The sequence below is a fragment of the Dendropsophus ebraccatus genome, chromosome 5 (assembly GCF_027789765.1).
Source record: "Dendropsophus ebraccatus isolate aDenEbr1 chromosome 5, aDenEbr1.pat, whole genome shotgun sequence".
Taxonomy (NCBI): domain Eukaryota; kingdom Metazoa; phylum Chordata; class Amphibia; order Anura; family Hylidae; genus Dendropsophus; species Dendropsophus ebraccatus.
In genome coordinates, this window is record NC_091458.1 from 101,000,471 (window position 1) to 101,019,167 (window position 18,697).

The following is an 18,697-nucleotide window of genomic DNA, read 5'->3' on the forward strand; positions in this document are numbered from 1 at the left end:
GCGACCAGCGGAGATGTGCGCCACCACGAGTGGGGGCGAGCTGCGGAATTCATGGCGGGTGATCCGTCGGGATTCCGTAGTGTGGACATAGTGTTTGTCTTGTCCTTGTTTCAAGTATTCACCTTATTGCAAGTAAGGACCGTCTCCATGGTTGTCTGCAGTCACCTACAACTGTTGAGCCAAGTAGTTAGGGTCAGCTGGTGGGACCAGATTAGGGCTTACTGTCTGTGTCCTTCCCTACTCTTCTTAGGCTATACCAAACCTATGGTCGAGTCAGGCGGTCAGTCAGATAGGGTAAGTGGATGCAAGCAGGTACGGATGTGGTGAATAAGAGGACATGGGATGGACTTTCCCGGGCTTTTTCCCATCTGTGGAACAGCCCCTTTGGCTTTTGTGCTCAATTTACATAGTGAAAAAAAGGCTTATATCTCACCGTTGGAAAGAAATATGAAGATAATAAAAGGGTTTGCCCAGAATCATGATGACTAACTCTATCTTACCACTAGCCTATTTATGCCCCTGTTTTCTTGCTAACAGTTCTGTTTCAAAGTCGGACGGTTTTGGGACTGACTGCCTGTATGAAGCTCGCCTGACCTGGCAGTGTATTAAAATAAACATTCAGTTCACATAGAGCGGAGTCTGGAACCCTGCAATATTTGGCGGGCTTCACAGTTTTAGGGCACTAATCTCCAACTGCAGTTTAAGGTGTCCATTGGGATAAATTGCCGTTATTTCAAAAGCTTTTGTAATGTAAGATATGTTGCACACCTTTTCATTATGTTTTATTGTTACATTTAGGCACAACATTTATCTTTTAGCCATGCGATCCTTCACAGCTGTTCATTTGGTACATGATCACATATCTGGAGAATCCCGGGATGGTGGTTCAGAATAGATTTTAATGGATTCATTTATTGCTGGAAGTCAGTATGACAAAGAGAACGCCAGAACAGACATTATTTCACCAGTAAGTTCTTCAGGAAGTAAGGAGACTGTTGTAATAATTGTTTGAGTTAGACCTAGTAACCTGCAAGGAAATAGTTAACGAGTTAGTTAATTCCAAAAACATTCATTCTATATTTTATACTATATATATATATATATATATATATATATATATATATATATATATATATATAAAATGTTTTGTCAGGCAGATGGACAGTTTAAGCAGGAATGGCTTCTTCTCTCACCAAGCTCCCAGATAAGCTCTGACCTTTGTGACCTCTCTCTAAACTTCTGGGCTGCTTTTTTCCTCTCCCTGCTCACTCATCCCCTCTCCCCCTCCCCCTTCCATAGGTTTTAATGGACTTAGCAAACCCATCTTCAGTTTGCTCCTCTGTAATGAAGACATCTTTGCCTGATAATGCACATATAAGAAGTGGGGGGAAGGGGTGGTAAAACAGATTTTTTAGTACAGAAAAAGGCTTTTTTGCCTAATAAAACCAATTACAGAGATTCTTAAAATATTCTAAAAAAATGAAATGACAGTTACACTTTAAGTGTATTATGAATACAGTGGTTGGTTAGAAGCCCTTGACCTTTAGTGTCCAGTTCATTTAGTGTTCAGTTTATTGTTACAACACAGGATAATTTGTTTGCTTTTCTATTTGGGAATCGTATTATCAGCATTTTATTATTATTCTTCTAATTCAAATTATCAGTATAAGATTTTTATATAAGCACTTTTACATGGGCCAATAATCGTTAATGAACGCTCCTAGGAATGCTATTTTTTTTTTTCAATAAGCCCGTATAAAAGCGCCAGAAATCAGCCGATGAATAAATGGCTGTCAATATAAAATGCATGGGCTTCTCCCAAGATACCACCAACAGATTCCGTCAGTGGAGATAGGGGTCAGGTGTGATGGATTTTTACTGCTTTACCCCATTGTTCTCGGAGACATAAGCATAGTCAGAGGTCTCTGGCTGCATCTTATGGACAACACAGCATGTGTTTGGTAAGGACGGGAGTTATTGAAGGTGTTAGTCACTAGAGATAAGCGAACGAGGCGGATTTCTGGTTCGTATGAAATCTCGGCGGCTGACTCCCGTGTCCTGCTCCCACCGTGCAGCGGGTGGATACATCGTAAGGAACGCCTGGAAAACTGGGATACAGCCAATGCCAATGGCTGTATCCCAGTTTTCCAGGCGTTCCTTACGATGTATCCACCCTCTGCACGAACGCCTGGAAAACTGGGATACAGCCATTGGTATTGGTTGTATCCCAGTTTTCCAGGCGTTCCTTACGATGTATCCACCCGCTGCACGGTGGGAGCAGGACACGGGAGTAAGCCGCCGAGATTTCTGATTCCTACGAACCAGAAATCCGGCTGGTTCACTCATCTCTATTAGTCACCTTAAAGGGGTACTCCACGCAGGTAATATACATGTTGTCATTATCTTTAGACTCTCCTTCCCCCAGTTCTGAGTCTGCTCATTTGTGCTGTTCTCTCCTCCCCCCTCCCTTCCAAGATGGCTGATGTCCCTGGCTATCTGTCTCTGCACTCTGTAATGCCTGGAGGGTTAATCTGTGGTTAAGATGCTGGTGACCTCACTGTGATGAATCCTTCCTGTATTACAGAGTGCAGAAACAGCGGCCAGGGACAATGTTTACATGAGCCGTCTTGGAAGGGAGGGGGAGGAGGGGGTTCAGAGCTATACTGTACTCCCCTTGTAGAGAAAACTGTCATGATTTTCCCCCACCTGTTGTCCTCACTTTAGCTCTTCTTTTTTACCTGCATTACACTAAAACAAATCAATAATAAAAGTACATTAGAGAATTCCTATTATAATTCCCTTATGTACTATATGAGAAAACCTTTGTTTATCCGTGAGTCTTCCTCCAGCCCCTCATAGTATTTGATACACTAATATAAAGGTTGTGACAAATGTTGCTCATTCATAATATACTTTACCATGTAAGAAGATGTCCCGGTAAAATAGGTTCCTGTCTTGATCCGTCAATTGTAGTCAGTGCAGATTTCACAGATTTAAAGTTGGTTTCTATATCTCTCTTCAGAACATCTAAATATAGGCATCCATTAAAATAACTGAGAACTTTCTGAAAAAGAAAACAATGGAATAATTAAAGGCAATCTAACATTGACAGATTGATGAAGTGACACTACACTCAACAATATCCTTTGTTTTTGTTTTTTTTATTGGTTGCACTGTAACAAAGATATGGCCCGAAAATGTTATATGCAAATGAGCTTGCTTAGTGCGTTAGAGAAGGTTTCAATGCTGCCAATGCACTGCTTTTTCCACCCAACCATGATGCCGCTTTATCAATATTTATGTCAATTCTGGCTGGGAGCTACAAAAAGGTTAGTATAGGCTTAGTTAATACTAAATAGGAGGTTATTACTCATGGATCAATCTTCTATCTCTGTGATTTTCAGCAAGTAATCCTCTGTTTTGGCCTCCATAGAGTTATGCCATTATATGCCATTTTGCTTTCAACATTGTAAATACGATGACCCAAAGCCAGCGGTTCTGTATGAAGGCTGTTTAAGTATCTGTTTAGATGGATGTCTTCAGTTCAGTTAGAGTGGAAGCTGCCCGACACAATTGCTGTGTGCAGAAGCCTATGAGTAGCAAGTGGTAATTGTTATCACCGCTCGCTCTGGGGTCCTTTTACACGACCCGACATGGGGGCGTGCAAGAATGCAAAAAAGCACTGATCAGCAATATGGCTGGGCCTCACAAACAATTATTGTATCGTTTGTGTGGCCATGGAAACTAACATCACAGAAATGCATATATCTGTGCTGTCAGTTTCCAGATCACACAAGCAGTGCATGCTTACCTCTGTTTGTGATCCTGCATCCGTGCTGTCAGTTTCCATTTTCTATCAGCTGCACATCTCCTGTTTACACAGGAAGATGTGTATCCAATAGTGATAATTTTTAAAGCTTGCCTAAAAGATACAATCTACCGAGGACCAGGCATTTTCCCACCCATCGCCTGATGGCTGTCACTTTTACATGAGGAAATTATCAGCCAAAGGAGTATTTTTAGCAATGCTCCTGCCTGCTATTCTGCCTGTGTAAAAGGCCCTAGTGGATTCTAGCTGAGTGAGCAGTAATAGCAATCACTACTCACTGTGCAGGACCCTGCTCTGTATAGCAATCCCTGCTCGCTGTGCAGGATACTGCTCTGTATAGCAATGACTGCTCGCTGTGCAGGATACTGCTCTGTATAGCAATTCCTGCTCGCTGTGCAGGATCCTGCTCTGTATAGCAATGACTGCTCGCTGTGCAGGATCCTGCTCTGTATAGCAATGACTGCTCGCTGTTCAGGATCCTGCTCTGTATAGCAATGACTGCTCGCTGTGCAGGATCCTGCTCTGTATAGCAATGACTGCTCGCTGTTCAGGATCCTGCTCTGTATAGCAATGACTGCTCGCTGTGCAGGACCCTGCTCTGTATAGCAATCCCTGCTCGCTGTGCAGGATACTGCTCTGTATAGCAATCACTGCTCTGTGCAGAATCCTGCTCTGTATAGCAATGACTGCTCGCTGTGCAGGATACTGCTCTGTATAGCAAGGACTGCTCGCTGTGCAGGATCCTGCTCTGTATAGCAATGACTGCTCGCTGTGCAGGATCCTGCTCTGTATAGCAATGACTGCTCGCTGTGCAGGATACTGCTCTGTATAGCAATGACTGCTCGCTGTGCAGGATACTGCTCTGTATAGCAATTCCTGCTCGCTGTGCAGGATCCTGCTCTGTATAGCAATGACTGCTCGCTGTGCAGGATCCTGCTCTGTATAGCAATGACTACTCACTGTGCAGGATCCTGCTCTGTATAGCAATGACTGCTCGCTGTGCAGGATCCTGCTCTGTATAGCAATGACTACTCACTGTGCAGGATCCTGATCTGTATAGCAATCACTGCTCGCTGTGCAGGATACTGCTCTGTATAGCAATGACTGCTCGCTGTGCAGGATACTGCTCTGTATAGCAATTCCTGCTCGCTGTGCAGGATCCTGCTCTGTATAGCAATGACTGCTCGCTGTGCAGGATCCTGCTCTGTATAGCAATGACTGCTCGCTGTGCAGGATCCTGCTCTGTATAGCAATCACTGCTTGCTGTGCAGGATCCTGCTCTGTATAGCAATGACTGCTCGCTGTGCAGGATCCTGCTCTGTATAGCAATCACTGCTCTGTGCAGGATCCTGCTCTGTATAACAATGACTACTCACTGTGCAGGATCCTGATCTGTATAGCAATGACTGCTCGCTGTGCAGGATCCTGCTCTGTATAGCAATGACTACTCACTGTGCAGGATCCTGATCTGTATAGCAATGACTGCTCGCTGTGCAGGATCCTGCTCTGTATAGCAATGACTGCTCGCTGTGCAGGATCCTGCTCTGTATAGCAATGACTGCTCGCTGTGCAGGATCCTGCTCTGTATAGCAATGACTGCTCGCTGTGCAGGATCCTGCTCTGTATAGCAATCACTGCTCGCTGTGCAGGATCCTGCTCTGTATAGCAATCACTGCTCGCTGTGCAGGATCCTGCTCTGTATAGCAATCACTGCTCGCTGTGCAGGATCCTGCTCTGTATAGTAATGACTGCTCGCTGTGCAGGATCCTGCTCTGTATAGCAATGACTGCTCGCTGTGCAGGATCCTGCTCTGTATAGCAATGACTGCTCGCTGTGCAGGATCCTGCTCTGTATAGCAATGACTGCTCGCTGTGCAGGATCCTGCTCTGTATAGCAATCACTGCTCACTGTGCAGGATCCTGCTCTGTATAGCAATCACTGCTCTGTGCAGGATCCTGCTCTGTATAGCAATCACTACTCTGTGCAGGATCCTGCTCTGTATAGCAATCACTGCTCGCTGTGCAGGATCCTGATCTGTATAGCAATGACTGCTCGCTGTGCAGGATCCTGCTCTGTATAGCAATGACTGCTCGCTGTGCAGGATCCTGCTCTGTATAGCAATGACTGCTCGCTGTGCAGGATCCTGCTCTGTATAGCAATCCATGCTCACTCTGCAGGATCCTGCTCTGTATAACAATGACTGCTCGCTGTGCAGGATCCTGCTCTGTATAGCAATGACTGCTCGCTGTGCAGGATCCTGCTCTGTATAGCAATCACTGCTCGCTGTGCAGGATCCTGCTCTGTATAGCAATCACTGCTCTGTGCAGGATCCTGCTCTGTATAGCAATGACTGCTCGCTGTGCAGGATCCTGCTCTGTAAAGCAATCACTGCTCGCTGTGCAGGAGCCTGCTCTGTATAGCAATGACTGCTCGCTGTGCAGGATCCTGCTCTGTATAACAATGACTGCTCGCTGTGCAGGATCCTGATCTGTATAGCAATCACTGCTCTGTGCAGGATCCTGCTCTGTATAACAATGACTGCTCGCTGTGCAGGATCCTGCTCTGTATAGCAATGACTGCTCGCTGTGCAGGATCCTGCTCTGTATAGCAATCACTGATCGCTGTGCAGGATCCTGCTCTGTATAGCAATGACTGCTCGCTGTGCAGGATCCTGCTCTGTATAGCAATCACCGCTCGCTGTGCAGGATACTGCTCTGTATAGCAATTACTGATCGCTGTGCAGGATCCTGCTCTGTATAGCAATCGCTGCTCGCTGTGCAGGATCCTGCTCTGTATAGCAATCACTGCTCGCTGTGCAGGATCCTGCTCTGTATAGCAATGACTGCTCGCTGTGCAGGATACTGCTCTGTATAGCAATCACTGCTCTGTGCAGGATCCTGCTCTGTATAGCAATCACTGCTCGCTGTGCAGGATCCTGCTCTGTATAGCAATGACTGCTCGCTGTGCAGGATCCTGCTCTGTATAGCAATCACTGCTCGCTATGCAGGATCCTGCTCTGTATAGCAATCACTGCTCTGTGCAGGATCCTGCTCTGTATAGCAATCACTGCTCTGTGCAGGATCCTGCTCTGTATAACAATGACTGCTCGCTGTGCAGGATCCTGCTCTGTATAGCAATGACTGCTCTGTGCAGGATCCTGCTCTGTATAGCAATGACTGCTCGCTGTGCAGGATCCTGCTCTGTATAGCAATCACTACTCTGTGCAGGATCCTGCTCTGTATAGCAATCACTGCTCGCTGTGCAGGATCCTGATCTGTATAGCAATGACTGCTCGCTGTGCAGGATCCTGCTCTGTATAGCAATGACTGCTCGCTGTGCAGGATCCTGCTCTGTATAACAATGACTGCTCGCTGTGCAGGATCCTGCTCTGTATAGCAATGACTGCTCGCTGTGCAGGATCCTGCTCTGTATAGCAATCACTGCTCTGTGCAGGATCCTGCTCTGTATAGCAATGACTGCTCGCTGTGCAGGATCCTGCTCTGTATAACAATGACTGCTCGCTGTGCAGGATCCTGCTCTGTATAGCAATGACTGCTCGCTGTGCAGGATCCTGCTCTGTATAGCAATGACTGCTCGCTGTGCAGGATCCTGCTCTGTATAGCAATGACTGCTCGCTGTGCAGGATCCTGCTCTGTATAGCAATCACTGCTCGCTGTGCAGGATCCTGATCTGTATAGCAATCACTGCTCGCTGTGCAGGATCCTGCTCTGTATAGCAATCACTACTCTGTGCAGGATCCTGCTCTGTATAGCAATCACTGCTCGCTGTGCAGGATCCTGATCTGTATAGCAATGACTGCTCGCTGTGCAGGATCCTGCTCTGTATAGCAATGACTGCTCGCTGTGCAGGATCCTGCTCTGTATAGCAATGACTGCTCGCTGTGCAGGATCCTGCTCTGTATAGCAATCCATGCTCACTCTGCAGGATCCTGCTCTGTATAACAATGACTGCTCGCTGTGCAGGATCCTGCTCTGTATAGCAATGACTGCTCGCTGTGCAGGATCCTGCTCTGTATAGCAATCACTGCTCGCTGTGCAGGATCCTGCTCTGTATAGCAATGACTGCTCGCTGTGCAGGATCCTGCTCTGTATAGCAATCACTACTCTGTGCAGGATCCTGCTCTGTATAGCAATCACTGCTCGCTGTGCAGGATCCTGATCTGTATAGCAATGACTGCTCGCTGTGCAGGATCCTGCTCTGTATAGCAATGACTGCTCGCTGTGCAGGATCCTGCTCTGTATAGCAATGACTGCTCGCTGTGCAGGATCCTGCTCTGTATAGCAATCCATGCTCACTCTGCAGGATTCTGCTCTGTATAACAATGACTGCTCGCTGTGCAGGATCCTGCTCTGTATAGCAATGACTGCTCGCTGTGCAGGATCCTGCTCTGTATAGCAATCACTGCTCGCTGTGCAGGATCCTGCTCTGTATAGCAATCACTGCTCTGTGCAGGATCCTGCTCTGTATAGCAATGACTGCTCGCTGTGCAGGATCCTGCTCTGTATAGCGATGACTGCTCTGTGCAGGATCCTGCTCTGTATAGCAATCACTGCTCTGTGCAGGATCCTGCTCTGTATAACAATGACTGCTCGCTGTGCAGGATCCTGATCTGTATAGCAATGACTGCTCGCTGTGCAGGATCCTGCTCTGTAAAGCAATCACTGCTCGCTGTGCAGGAGCCTGCTCTGTATAGCAATCCATGCTCACTCTGCAGGAGCCTGCTCTGTATAGCAATGACTGCTCGCTGTGCAGGATCCTGATCTGTATAGCAAACACTGCTCACTGTGCAGGATCCTGCTCTGTATAGCAATGACTGCTCGCTGTGCAGGATCCTGCTCTGTATAGCAATCACTGATCGCTGTGCAGGATCCTGCTCTGTATAGCAATGACTGCTCGCTGTGCAGGATCCTGCTCTGTATAGCAATCACTGCTCGCTGTGCAGGATACTGCTCTGTATAGGAATTACTGATCGCTGTGCAGGATCCTGCTCTGTATAGCAATCGCTGCTCGCTGTGCAGGATCCTGCTCTGTATAGCAATCACTGCTCGCTGTGCAGGATCCTGCTCTGTATAGCAATGACTGCTCGCTGTGCAGGATCCTGCTCTGTATAGCAATCCATGCTCACTCTGCAGGATCCTGCTCTGTATAGCAAACACTGCTCGCTGTGCAGGATCCTGCTCTGTATAGCAATGACTGCTCGCTGTGTAGGATCCTGCTCTGTATAGCAATGACTGCTCGCTGTGCAGGATCCTGCTCTGCATAGCAATGACTGCTCGCTGTGCAGGATCCTGCTCTGTATAGCAATCACTGCTCTGTGCAGGATCCTGCTCTGTATAGCAATGACTGCTCGCTGTGCAGGATCCTGCTCTGTATAGCAATGACTGCTCGCTGTGCAGGATCCTGCTCTGTATATCAATCACTGCTCTGTGCAGGATCCTGCTCTGTATAGCAATCACTGCTCGCTGTGCAGGATCCTGATCTGTATAACAATGACTGCTCGCTGTGCAGGATCCTGCTCTGTATAGCAATCACTGCTCGCTGTGCAGGATCCTGATCTGTATAGCAATGACTGCTCGCTGTGCAGGATCCTGCTCTGTATAGCAATCACTGCTCGCTGTGCAGGATCCTGCTCTGTATAGCAATGACTGCTCGCTGTGCAGGATCCTGCTCTGTATAGCAATCACTGCTCGCTGTGCAGGATCCTGCTCTGTATAGCAATCACTGCTCTGTGCAGGATCCTGCTCTGTATAGCAATGACTGCTCGCTGTGCAGGATCCTGCTCTGTATAGCAATGACTGCTCGCTGTGCAGGATCCTGCTCTGTATAGCAATGACTGCTCGCTGTGCAGGATCCTGCTCTGTATAGCAATGACTGCTCGCTGTGCAGGATCCTGCTCTGTATAGCAATGACTGCTCGCTGTGCAGGATCCTGCTCTGTATAGCAATCACTGCTCGCTGTGCAGGATCCTGCTCTGTATAGCAATCACTGCTCTGTGCAGGATCCTGCTCTGTATAGCAATCACTGCTCGCTGTGCAGGATCCTGATCTGTATAGCAATGACTGCTCGCTGTGCAGGATCCTGATCTGTATAGCAATGACTGCTCGCTGTGCAGGATCCTGCTCTGTATAGCAATGACTGCTCGCTGTGCAGGATCCTGCTCTGTATAGCAATGACTGCTCGCTGTGCAGGATCCTGCTCTGTATAGCAATGACTGCTCGCTGTGCAGGATCCTGCTCTGTATAGCAATCACTGCTCTGTGCAGGATCCTGCTCTGTATAGCAATCACTGCTCACTGTGCAGGATCCTGCTCTGTATAGCAATGACTGCTCGCTGTGCAGGATACTGCTCTGTATAGCAATCACTGCTCTGTGCAGGATCCTGCTCTGTATAGCAATCACTGCTCGCTGTGCAGGATCCTGCTCTGTATAGCAATGACTGCTCGCTGTGCAGGATCCTGCTCTGTATAGCAATCACTGCTCGCTGTGCAGGATCCTGCTCTGTATAGCAATGACTGCTCGCTGTGCAGGATACTGCTCTGTATAGCAATGACTGCTCGCTGTGCAGGATCCTGCTCTGTATAGCAATCACTGCTCTGTGCAGGATCCTGCTCTGTATAGCAATCACTGCTCTGTGCAGGATCCTGCTCTGTATAACAATGACTGCTCGCTGTGCAGGATCCTGCTCTGTATAGCAATGACTGCTCGCTGTGCAGGATCCTGCTCTGTATAACAATGACTGCTCGCTGTGCAGGATCCTGCTCTGTATAGCAATGACTGCTCGCTGTGCAGGATCCTGCTCTGTATAGCAATCACTGATCGCTGTGCAGGATCCTGCTCTGTATAGCAATCACTGCTCTGTGCAGGATCCTGCTCTGTATAGCAATTACTGATCGCTGTGCAGGATCCTGCTCTGTATAGCAATCACTGCTCGCTGTGTAGGATCCTGCTCTGTTTAGCAATCACTGATCGTTGTGCAGGATCCTGATCTGTATAGCAATCACTGCTCGCTGTGCAGGATCCTGCTCTGTATAGCAATCACTGATCGCTGTGCAGGATCCTGATCTGTATAGCAATCACTGCTAGCTGTGCAGGATCCTGCTCTGTATAGCATTGTATGGCACCGTTTGAGCAGAGCAGGGGAAAGTGAACTGTAGGGCTCAGTAATATAGTAGTATAACTAAATTAAAGCAATTTATTAGCAATGTATTTCTAGTCTCCAGGGTACCCCTTTAAGCATAGTAATTCACTAAAGAAAATACTAAAATGAAACAAATGCTAAATATATAGATGAAATCTGCATGGATTTATTAAATGCTTGTCCATTTTGCTGGTACTGTAAAACTCCCATATGATATACAATTTCGGAATACAAATCACAGCAAATTACTTACATAGAGCACTGACAGCTGATGAGCTACATATTTATGGCTTCCTAAATGCTTAACATCATCTTCAAGTTGTTGACTCAAAACCAAAAGCTGGTTAAGTTTTCCTATATGAGAATAGTAGTCTGTTGAAAAACAAATATATTAATAGCATAAGTGTGGTTAACAACATATTCAATGATTTTTCATAAATGATTTTAGTGCTTTTATTTGTATAGCAGATTCAGATTTGTATAGCAGATTTGTATAGCAGCACACAGATTCTGCAGCACTTTACATGTTTTAGCCAATTATTGCTCCCTGTCCCCAATAGGGCTCACAATCTAAATTCACCTATTTGTATGTTTTTGGGTGTGGGAGTAAAGCGGAGTATCTAGAGGAAACCCACGCAAACACGGAGAGAACATACAAACTCTTTGCAGATGTTGCCCTTGGTGGGATTTTAACCCAGGACCCCAGTACTGCAAGGCTACAGAGCTAACCACTGAGCCACCATGTAAGTGTATTGAAAAACAATGCAAATATTAGTACCTGAATTCAGAAACTGCCTAAAAACTATTCAAATGTTAGCGATAGTTTGCATGTATAAACCAGACACCAAGAATGACAAGTTTACTGCTATTGGGCTTTTGAAATTTCAGAGCCAGTAAAAGAGGTAATTGCCTAAGGGCCAGTTCACATGGAGAAAAAGCGGTGGAATTTCTCTGCAGAATCCCATCTGCCTCAGTGTGACACAGTGTCTCTATAGGGGGGCTCGCACCTCTCCGCTTCCGTTGCTCTCCGCTCAAAGACCTGACTTGTCAATTCTTAGAGTGGAGGCGCACCAGCTCCCATAGAGACACTTTGTCACACTGAGGAAGAGGGGATTCCATGGCAGACAGTTCCGCAGCAGAAGTCTGCCACTTTTGCTCCATGTTAACTGGCCCTAAGTCTCAATTAATAATAATAATAATTGATGCTAAATTTGTCTCTGAGCACCCCAAAACCCATTGTATAGTACTATAAGAGACCACGTATGGACGGAGAAGCTGTCTGGTGGTATGGGCCCAATTTGCAGCTGCGCTCATTTGCAGAGCCTTCACAAGGCTCAACATAACATGCCAATAGGCTTTACAAATGATAGCTGGATAGTTCACGTGGCAGATAATAATTCATATGACCACACAAAAGATTCAATCAGTAAATGAACAACTGTTTTACTTTTATGGAAGAGTTCTGTAGTCATGCTTTTTGACCTGTACGAAGTTCACTGTGCAAGGAAGGGAAGAAAATGTGACTATCACCTATTGGGAAAGGAGGATCCTGTCCTATCTATATACTGGTGTCAACTTCCATTGTAATCTGCCTGTGATGATAAGGATGGGGCATTTGAAAGCTTTTCTTTATGGTGTAGGAAGAGTCAGCTTATTATTAGGCTTAAAGGGGTTATCCAGCGCTGCAAAAACATGGCCACTTTCCCCCTACTGTTGTCTCCAGTTTGGGTGGGGTTTTGAAACTAAGTTCCATTGAAGTAAATGGAGCTTAATTACAAACCACACCTGAACTGGAGACAACAGTAGGGGAAAAGTGGCCATGTAGTGCTGTATAACCCCTTTAAAGGACAGAATTTTAAAACTTTTCTGTAAACTTACACTGTTCTTCAGATACAAGGCAACTATACAATGTCTGCATGAAACTTGATGGATGTCGTACAGTTTCTTCAGCAACCTGAGAGTCCAGCATGGACTGGGTCTCTCCATGCCTGAACTGAGAAGCATTACTGTAACTTCAAGCCACTTCTCATGTGCCCTCAGACATGTCAAAAGTTTGTCATCACTCCGAGATACACAGGTGGACAAAAGTGTTGGTACCCTTTCAGTAGAAAAGGAAAAACCCACAATGGCCATTTAAATAACTTGAAACTAACAAAAGTAATATATTTTTTTAATTTAGTGAAAATCAACTAATGAATAACAGACATTTCTTTTAGATTGTGGTTTAACAGAAAAAATAAATAAATAAATAGTCCAGACAAAAATGATGGTACACTTAGGGGTATTCGCATCTCAACTAATATAGTTAGATTTGATGCACTCATCAAGTAAAATTTTTTGAAAATGCATTCATTTAGCAAACCTCTATAAACAGTGGTCTGGCTGGTTTATAAAATTTTTATATATATATATATATATATATATATATATATATATATATATATATATAGTGGTACCTTGGTTTAAGAGCAACTTAAAAGCGCTTTCCAAGAGCTTACAGTTTTTAAAAATTGTAGCTTGGTTTAAGAGCATTGCTTTGGTTAAAGAGCTCCCTGTACTTGGTGGGAGAGGAAGTGGGGGAGCTGCATGGTCTGCACAGCAGGGTCTATCGCACTGTACTAAAACCCAGGAAGTCTCCCTCACCTTCCAAATCCTGGCAGATCCACTTGAGGCTGGGACTTACATCAGGGGACAGGACTGTGGAGGTAATCTCTTCATAGCTGTAATCCCTCTCTCCCAGGACAGAGAGTGCTGCATGTATGTGCCCACATATGCCCTGCTCATTTCTTCATGCTCCCTGTAGTCTCTGTCAGCCCTTGTGTTTCCCATCCTCTCCATTCCTGCTATAATGTTCCTGCACTTACACTCAGCTATACACACTGCTGCTATAATGTGGCTGCACTTACACTCAGCTATTCACTGCTGCTATAATGTGCCTGTACTTACACTCAGCTATTCACACTGCTGTATAGAGAAGTTTCTGTCACTGTCCTCCTGCACAGCTCTGTGATTCTCACTTCCTGATTGGTCCATGCTGAACACACCCCCTTCCCCATTGCTGTCATTTGACCACAAAGACCTCTGACAGCAGCCCTGCTTCTCTATTCTAGCCTGTTGTACTACACTACTGCATTATAGGGATGTGCAGTTCCATCCTGTATTCATCCAACTAACTGCTGCTGATTTTTCAGATTTATGCACGTACTATACATTATACTCCTAATGCTGAGTGCTATACGGTACAGTAACTTATAATATGACATATTCCGCTGTTTCTAAATGTTTGTTTCATTTGTTTTACATGTTATTCAGAATAAAAAAAATCATTATTTTGGGGGTGTGGAACCAATTGTCTACATTTCTCATTTCTCCTCATAATCCAAGGAACCACTCTGTGTGTGTGTGTGTGTGTGTGTGTGTGTGTGTGTGTGTGTGTGTGTGTGTGTGTGTGTGGATAGATAGATAGATATAAATGCAAAAAGTCCGCAGCACTCGTAAATGCATGAAAAAAACTCAGTGGTTTATTAAATCACAACTCCATGTGAACAAATAAGTAAGAAAAAAGTGCGGCAAAAACACATAAATGCGACGTTTCGATAGCCTCCCGCTATCTTTTTCAAGCATGCTTGAAAAAGATAGCGGGAGGCTATCGAAACGTCGCATTTATGTGTTTTTGCCGCACTTTTTTCTTACTTATTTGTTCACATGGAGTTGTGATTTAATAAACCACTGAGTTTTTTTCATGCATTTACGAGTGCTGCGGACTTTTTGCATTTATATTGATTGAGGCTCGTGGCAGGAGCAATCTGCAGGCACCAACCTGTTCAGGAGTAGTGCTGCTTCATGAACTTTACTTTTTGTAGATAGATAGATAGATAGATAGATAGATAGATAGATAGATAGATAGATAGATAGATAGATAGATAGTGTCTACATTATAGCTACAGTATATAAACATAATTTGTATTATTTAGATCTTCTGGCTTCTGGCCTCTTACCATCCATTGGAGGGGTCTCTAAAATATCGACAGGCCTCTCATGTATAATGTATATTTCAACCCTTGGGAAAAGGACAGATAACCCTGAAGTGTCAAGATAGTCCTGCAGGAAACAAAATTATAAAATAATTAGTACAGGTACAATTTTTTATTGATGCATATAATGAATATACATTTATAGAACGTATAGACCATGGGTCTCCAAACTGCTGCCCTCCAGCTGTTGCCATACTACATTTCCCATCATGCCTGGACAGCCAAATCCAAAGCTTTAGCTGTCCGGGCATGATGGGAATTGTGGTTTTGCAACAGCTAGAGGGCCACAGTTTGGAGACCCATGGTATAGACAAAGGTATAGCAAAGTGCATAAAAGTTAACAATGTTCTGCTGACTCAATAACTACAGAGTTATTGACTAAATAATACGAAATATAGCTTAAAGAAAAATAACAGCTACATCTGATATAGTGTGATATGTGGAATTATAAGGACTTTACTAGTGAAATGGCTGCATCTTAGGGTCGGGACAAAGGGTAGGCCAGGGTAGGCGATAGCCTAGGGCACCATCTCCTGCTGAATTACAGGGGGCGCAATGTATGCTTAAGTAAAAATTCCCCCACCCGACCTCACCCACGGCAGCATCCCTTCCCCGCTCCGTCCCGCAGCTGCTGAAGGCTTCAGCCCCGCAGCGGCAGGACCTGCTCTCCACCTCTCTTCTGCTTGGCTCCGGAGCTGAAGAAAAGCTTCTGACCAATGTCACATGACGTCCGGAGCCAATCAGGAGAGGGGAGAAGTGCAGAAACAACCCCTGCCATCCTCCACTGCTACTGCTGTGTGGGTGAGTATATGTTTGTGTGTGTGTGTGAGTTTGTGTTTGTTAGTGCTCATGTGTGGCTGAGGTAATACTACAGCTCCCAGCATGCTCCTGTTTGGATGTGGTAGAACTACAGCTCCCAGCATGATCCTGTGTTGCTGTGGTAGAGCTACAACTCCCAGCATGCACCTGTTTGGCTGAGGTAGAACAACTCCTCTCAGCATGCTCCTGTGTGGCTGTGGTAGAAGTACGGTAGAACTACAACTCCCAGCATGATCCTGTGTGAATGTGGTAGAACTACAACTACCAGCATGCACCTGTGTGGCTGAGGTAGAACTACAACTCCCAGCATGATCCTATGTGGCTGTGGTGGAACAACAACTCTCAGCATGCTCCTGTGAGGCTGTGGTAGAGCTACAACTCCTAGCATGATCCTGTGTGGCTGTGGTAGAACTACATCATCCTAAGCCACCCCCAATATTCCTCCTCTGGATCAGAGACAAATGAGCAGAATGATCCTCCACTCCACCTCCTTATGGGCAGAGACAATGTAATCCTTTAGCTGCAACGTCTCCCCGCGGACCAGATATAGTAGCAGCATATAGTCCGGCCTTCCACCGCTCTGAGGGACAGTGAACTGGCCCCCTATGTAAAAAAATGTGGGGACCCCTTCTATACACTATGTGGGGGCAGACAAGAGGCTATATTGTATGTGGGGGCGCCATTTGCCTTCTCTGCCTAGGGCACCAAAACTCCTTGTCTCGGCCCTGCTGCATCTTCCTATGAATTATATGCTCTATCAACTGGCACTGTATCTGGCATTTTAGGTTGAATGTAGTCTAACAATTAGCTAGGAAATGCCATTGCACAGTAAGTCGCAAATGTAATTTAAGGAACTACTGAATATGGTAATGAAATCGTTGTGCTTTTCACCTCTAGGCATGGTGCAGGTGCAGGTAAATGGTTTAAACAGTCCTTCATTTGCTCAACAAGTTCAGAACCTAAATTGAAAAAAAATGCTTAAGTCTATTTTATTATAGATTTATATACATATTATGCATAAGTGTAACATACGCCTGCATCATAAATTCCATTATTTTTGTTAATGGGAAGAATAGTACATGCATCAATGTTTTTCTATCAAAGATCTCATATCAAGTAGTAGTAAATGTGGTACAAGTCATATAAGATAGGTTTGTGCATTAGAAGTCTGTGGCATTTGCAATTGTAAATCTGTTCACACAACCTAGTAAAGTATTAATCACCGCCGTTGTTGCCGATTTGCAACACGGCCGTGATTAATAGTTTACTTACATTGTGCTGCAGCTAGAGGGAACCCCGGCCGGAGTGTATACACATAGGGGGAGATTTACGAAAGGGTGTAAATATACACCTGGTGTAAACTGCCCACAGCAACCAATCACAGCTCCTCTTACATTCTACCAGAACTGAAAGCTGAGCTGTGATTGGTTGATGTGGGCAGTTTACACCAGGTGTATATTTACACCTTTTCATAAATCTCTTCCATAGTATACACTCCGGCCGGGATCGCTAAAAAACTGACATGTCACTTTTCATTATTCATTCACTATTTATTAAATAGGGGCTGTAGAGAACCTGTCAGTTCACACAACAGAGAATGCGGCATTGTGTGCAGCGGGGAATTCGGATGCGGGCGCCCACATCCGAATTCAGCAGAAGTGAAGATCATCCAGCCAGTACTACAGTATCGGCCAGAATGATCCTCAGTAACAGCGGCCGTTCTGTGACCCAGTCGGGTCACAGAACGGTTGGTGTTATACGTTGTGTGAAGATGGCCTAAGTGTGTATGTATTTTCTGTTACTTATCCCTTTTTCTTATATAATAGTTTTATTTGTCACCTTACTTTGATGTAATTTTTAACCTTTTATGTGCTGTTTACGTCTTGTTTACGACGCAGGAGGACACGGGGGAGCGTGGAGAGATAAGAAAAAAACATCTTTATTATTTTACCCCTTTTAAGTAAGGGCTGCACGCTCATCGCTATTAATGCCTGTGCAGTCCGGCCTGCATGATTTTCGAGCCGTGTAATAGGCTCACGCACCCCGCGCATTAGGCCATCTAATATGTCCTTTAGCGTAGATAGACATGAGGTTTTATGTTTTTCTTACCAGTAAAAAGATATTTTTTGACTAATGGTGCGTTTACACAGGGGGATTTATCGGACAGATTTTTGAAGCCAAAGCCAGGAATGGATTTGAAAAGAGAGGCAGTTTGTAAATATGGTTGTGACTTATGCAGTTAATATTACTCAAATTTTACTAGGTACCTCACAGACATCACATATAAAGTAGCTCAAAGGAACATTTAGACCATTGAAAAGTATTTTTCTTATTACACATCTCACCTAATGAGTAAAATATCTCTGATTCTCCGAGGATGATATCGTCTGCAACTTGCTCCTGCAACTATTAATACAGTTAAATTATTTAATTTAAAAGCAAAAAAATATGTAAACAGCATATCAAAATATACCTGAACATGACAAATATAGATGAACGAATTGCTCGCCATTTGAATGCGGCTGCCTGGAAAAGATGGATGCAGCCATAGACACTGGAAAAATGTCCGGCATTTTTCTGGAATTTATGGACTCTGCAAGCTTTCTCCCCAGCTAAGCACCAAAATAGATTGTGATAGATAATGGAGTACAATGGTACTTGAAATAAAAAGAAATGTTCTTTTCCACCACCACAAATGAAATGCTAGACTAGTTTTATAATATCCTACATTTGTCATTTTAATATAATTTGCAATCAGATGAATTCACATATACTGTACCCACATGCCTGACTTCTCCTCTGATCAGTACATCAAGCTGGGAACACAGAGAAAACATTTCCAGTGCCACTTGCTTAC

General features: G+C 44.8%; 1 protein-coding gene across 1 annotated transcript; it reads right to left on the reverse strand.

Moving 5' to 3' along the window:
• Positions 1-878: 878 nt before the first annotated feature.
• Positions 879-18,697, reverse strand: LOC138793702 (uncharacterized). The gene is made up of 7 exons (XM_069972381.1): positions 18,624-18,697; positions 18,186-18,246; positions 16,732-16,799; positions 14,986-15,088; positions 11,241-11,359; positions 2,919-3,064; positions 879-1,027 (listed from the first exon to the last, which is right to left on the reverse strand). The coding sequence occupies exons 1-7, from the start codon at positions 18,675-18,677 to the stop codon at positions 925-927; spliced, it is 654 nt and encodes a 217-aa protein (XP_069828482.1). The 5' UTR covers positions 18,678-18,697; the 3' UTR covers positions 879-924.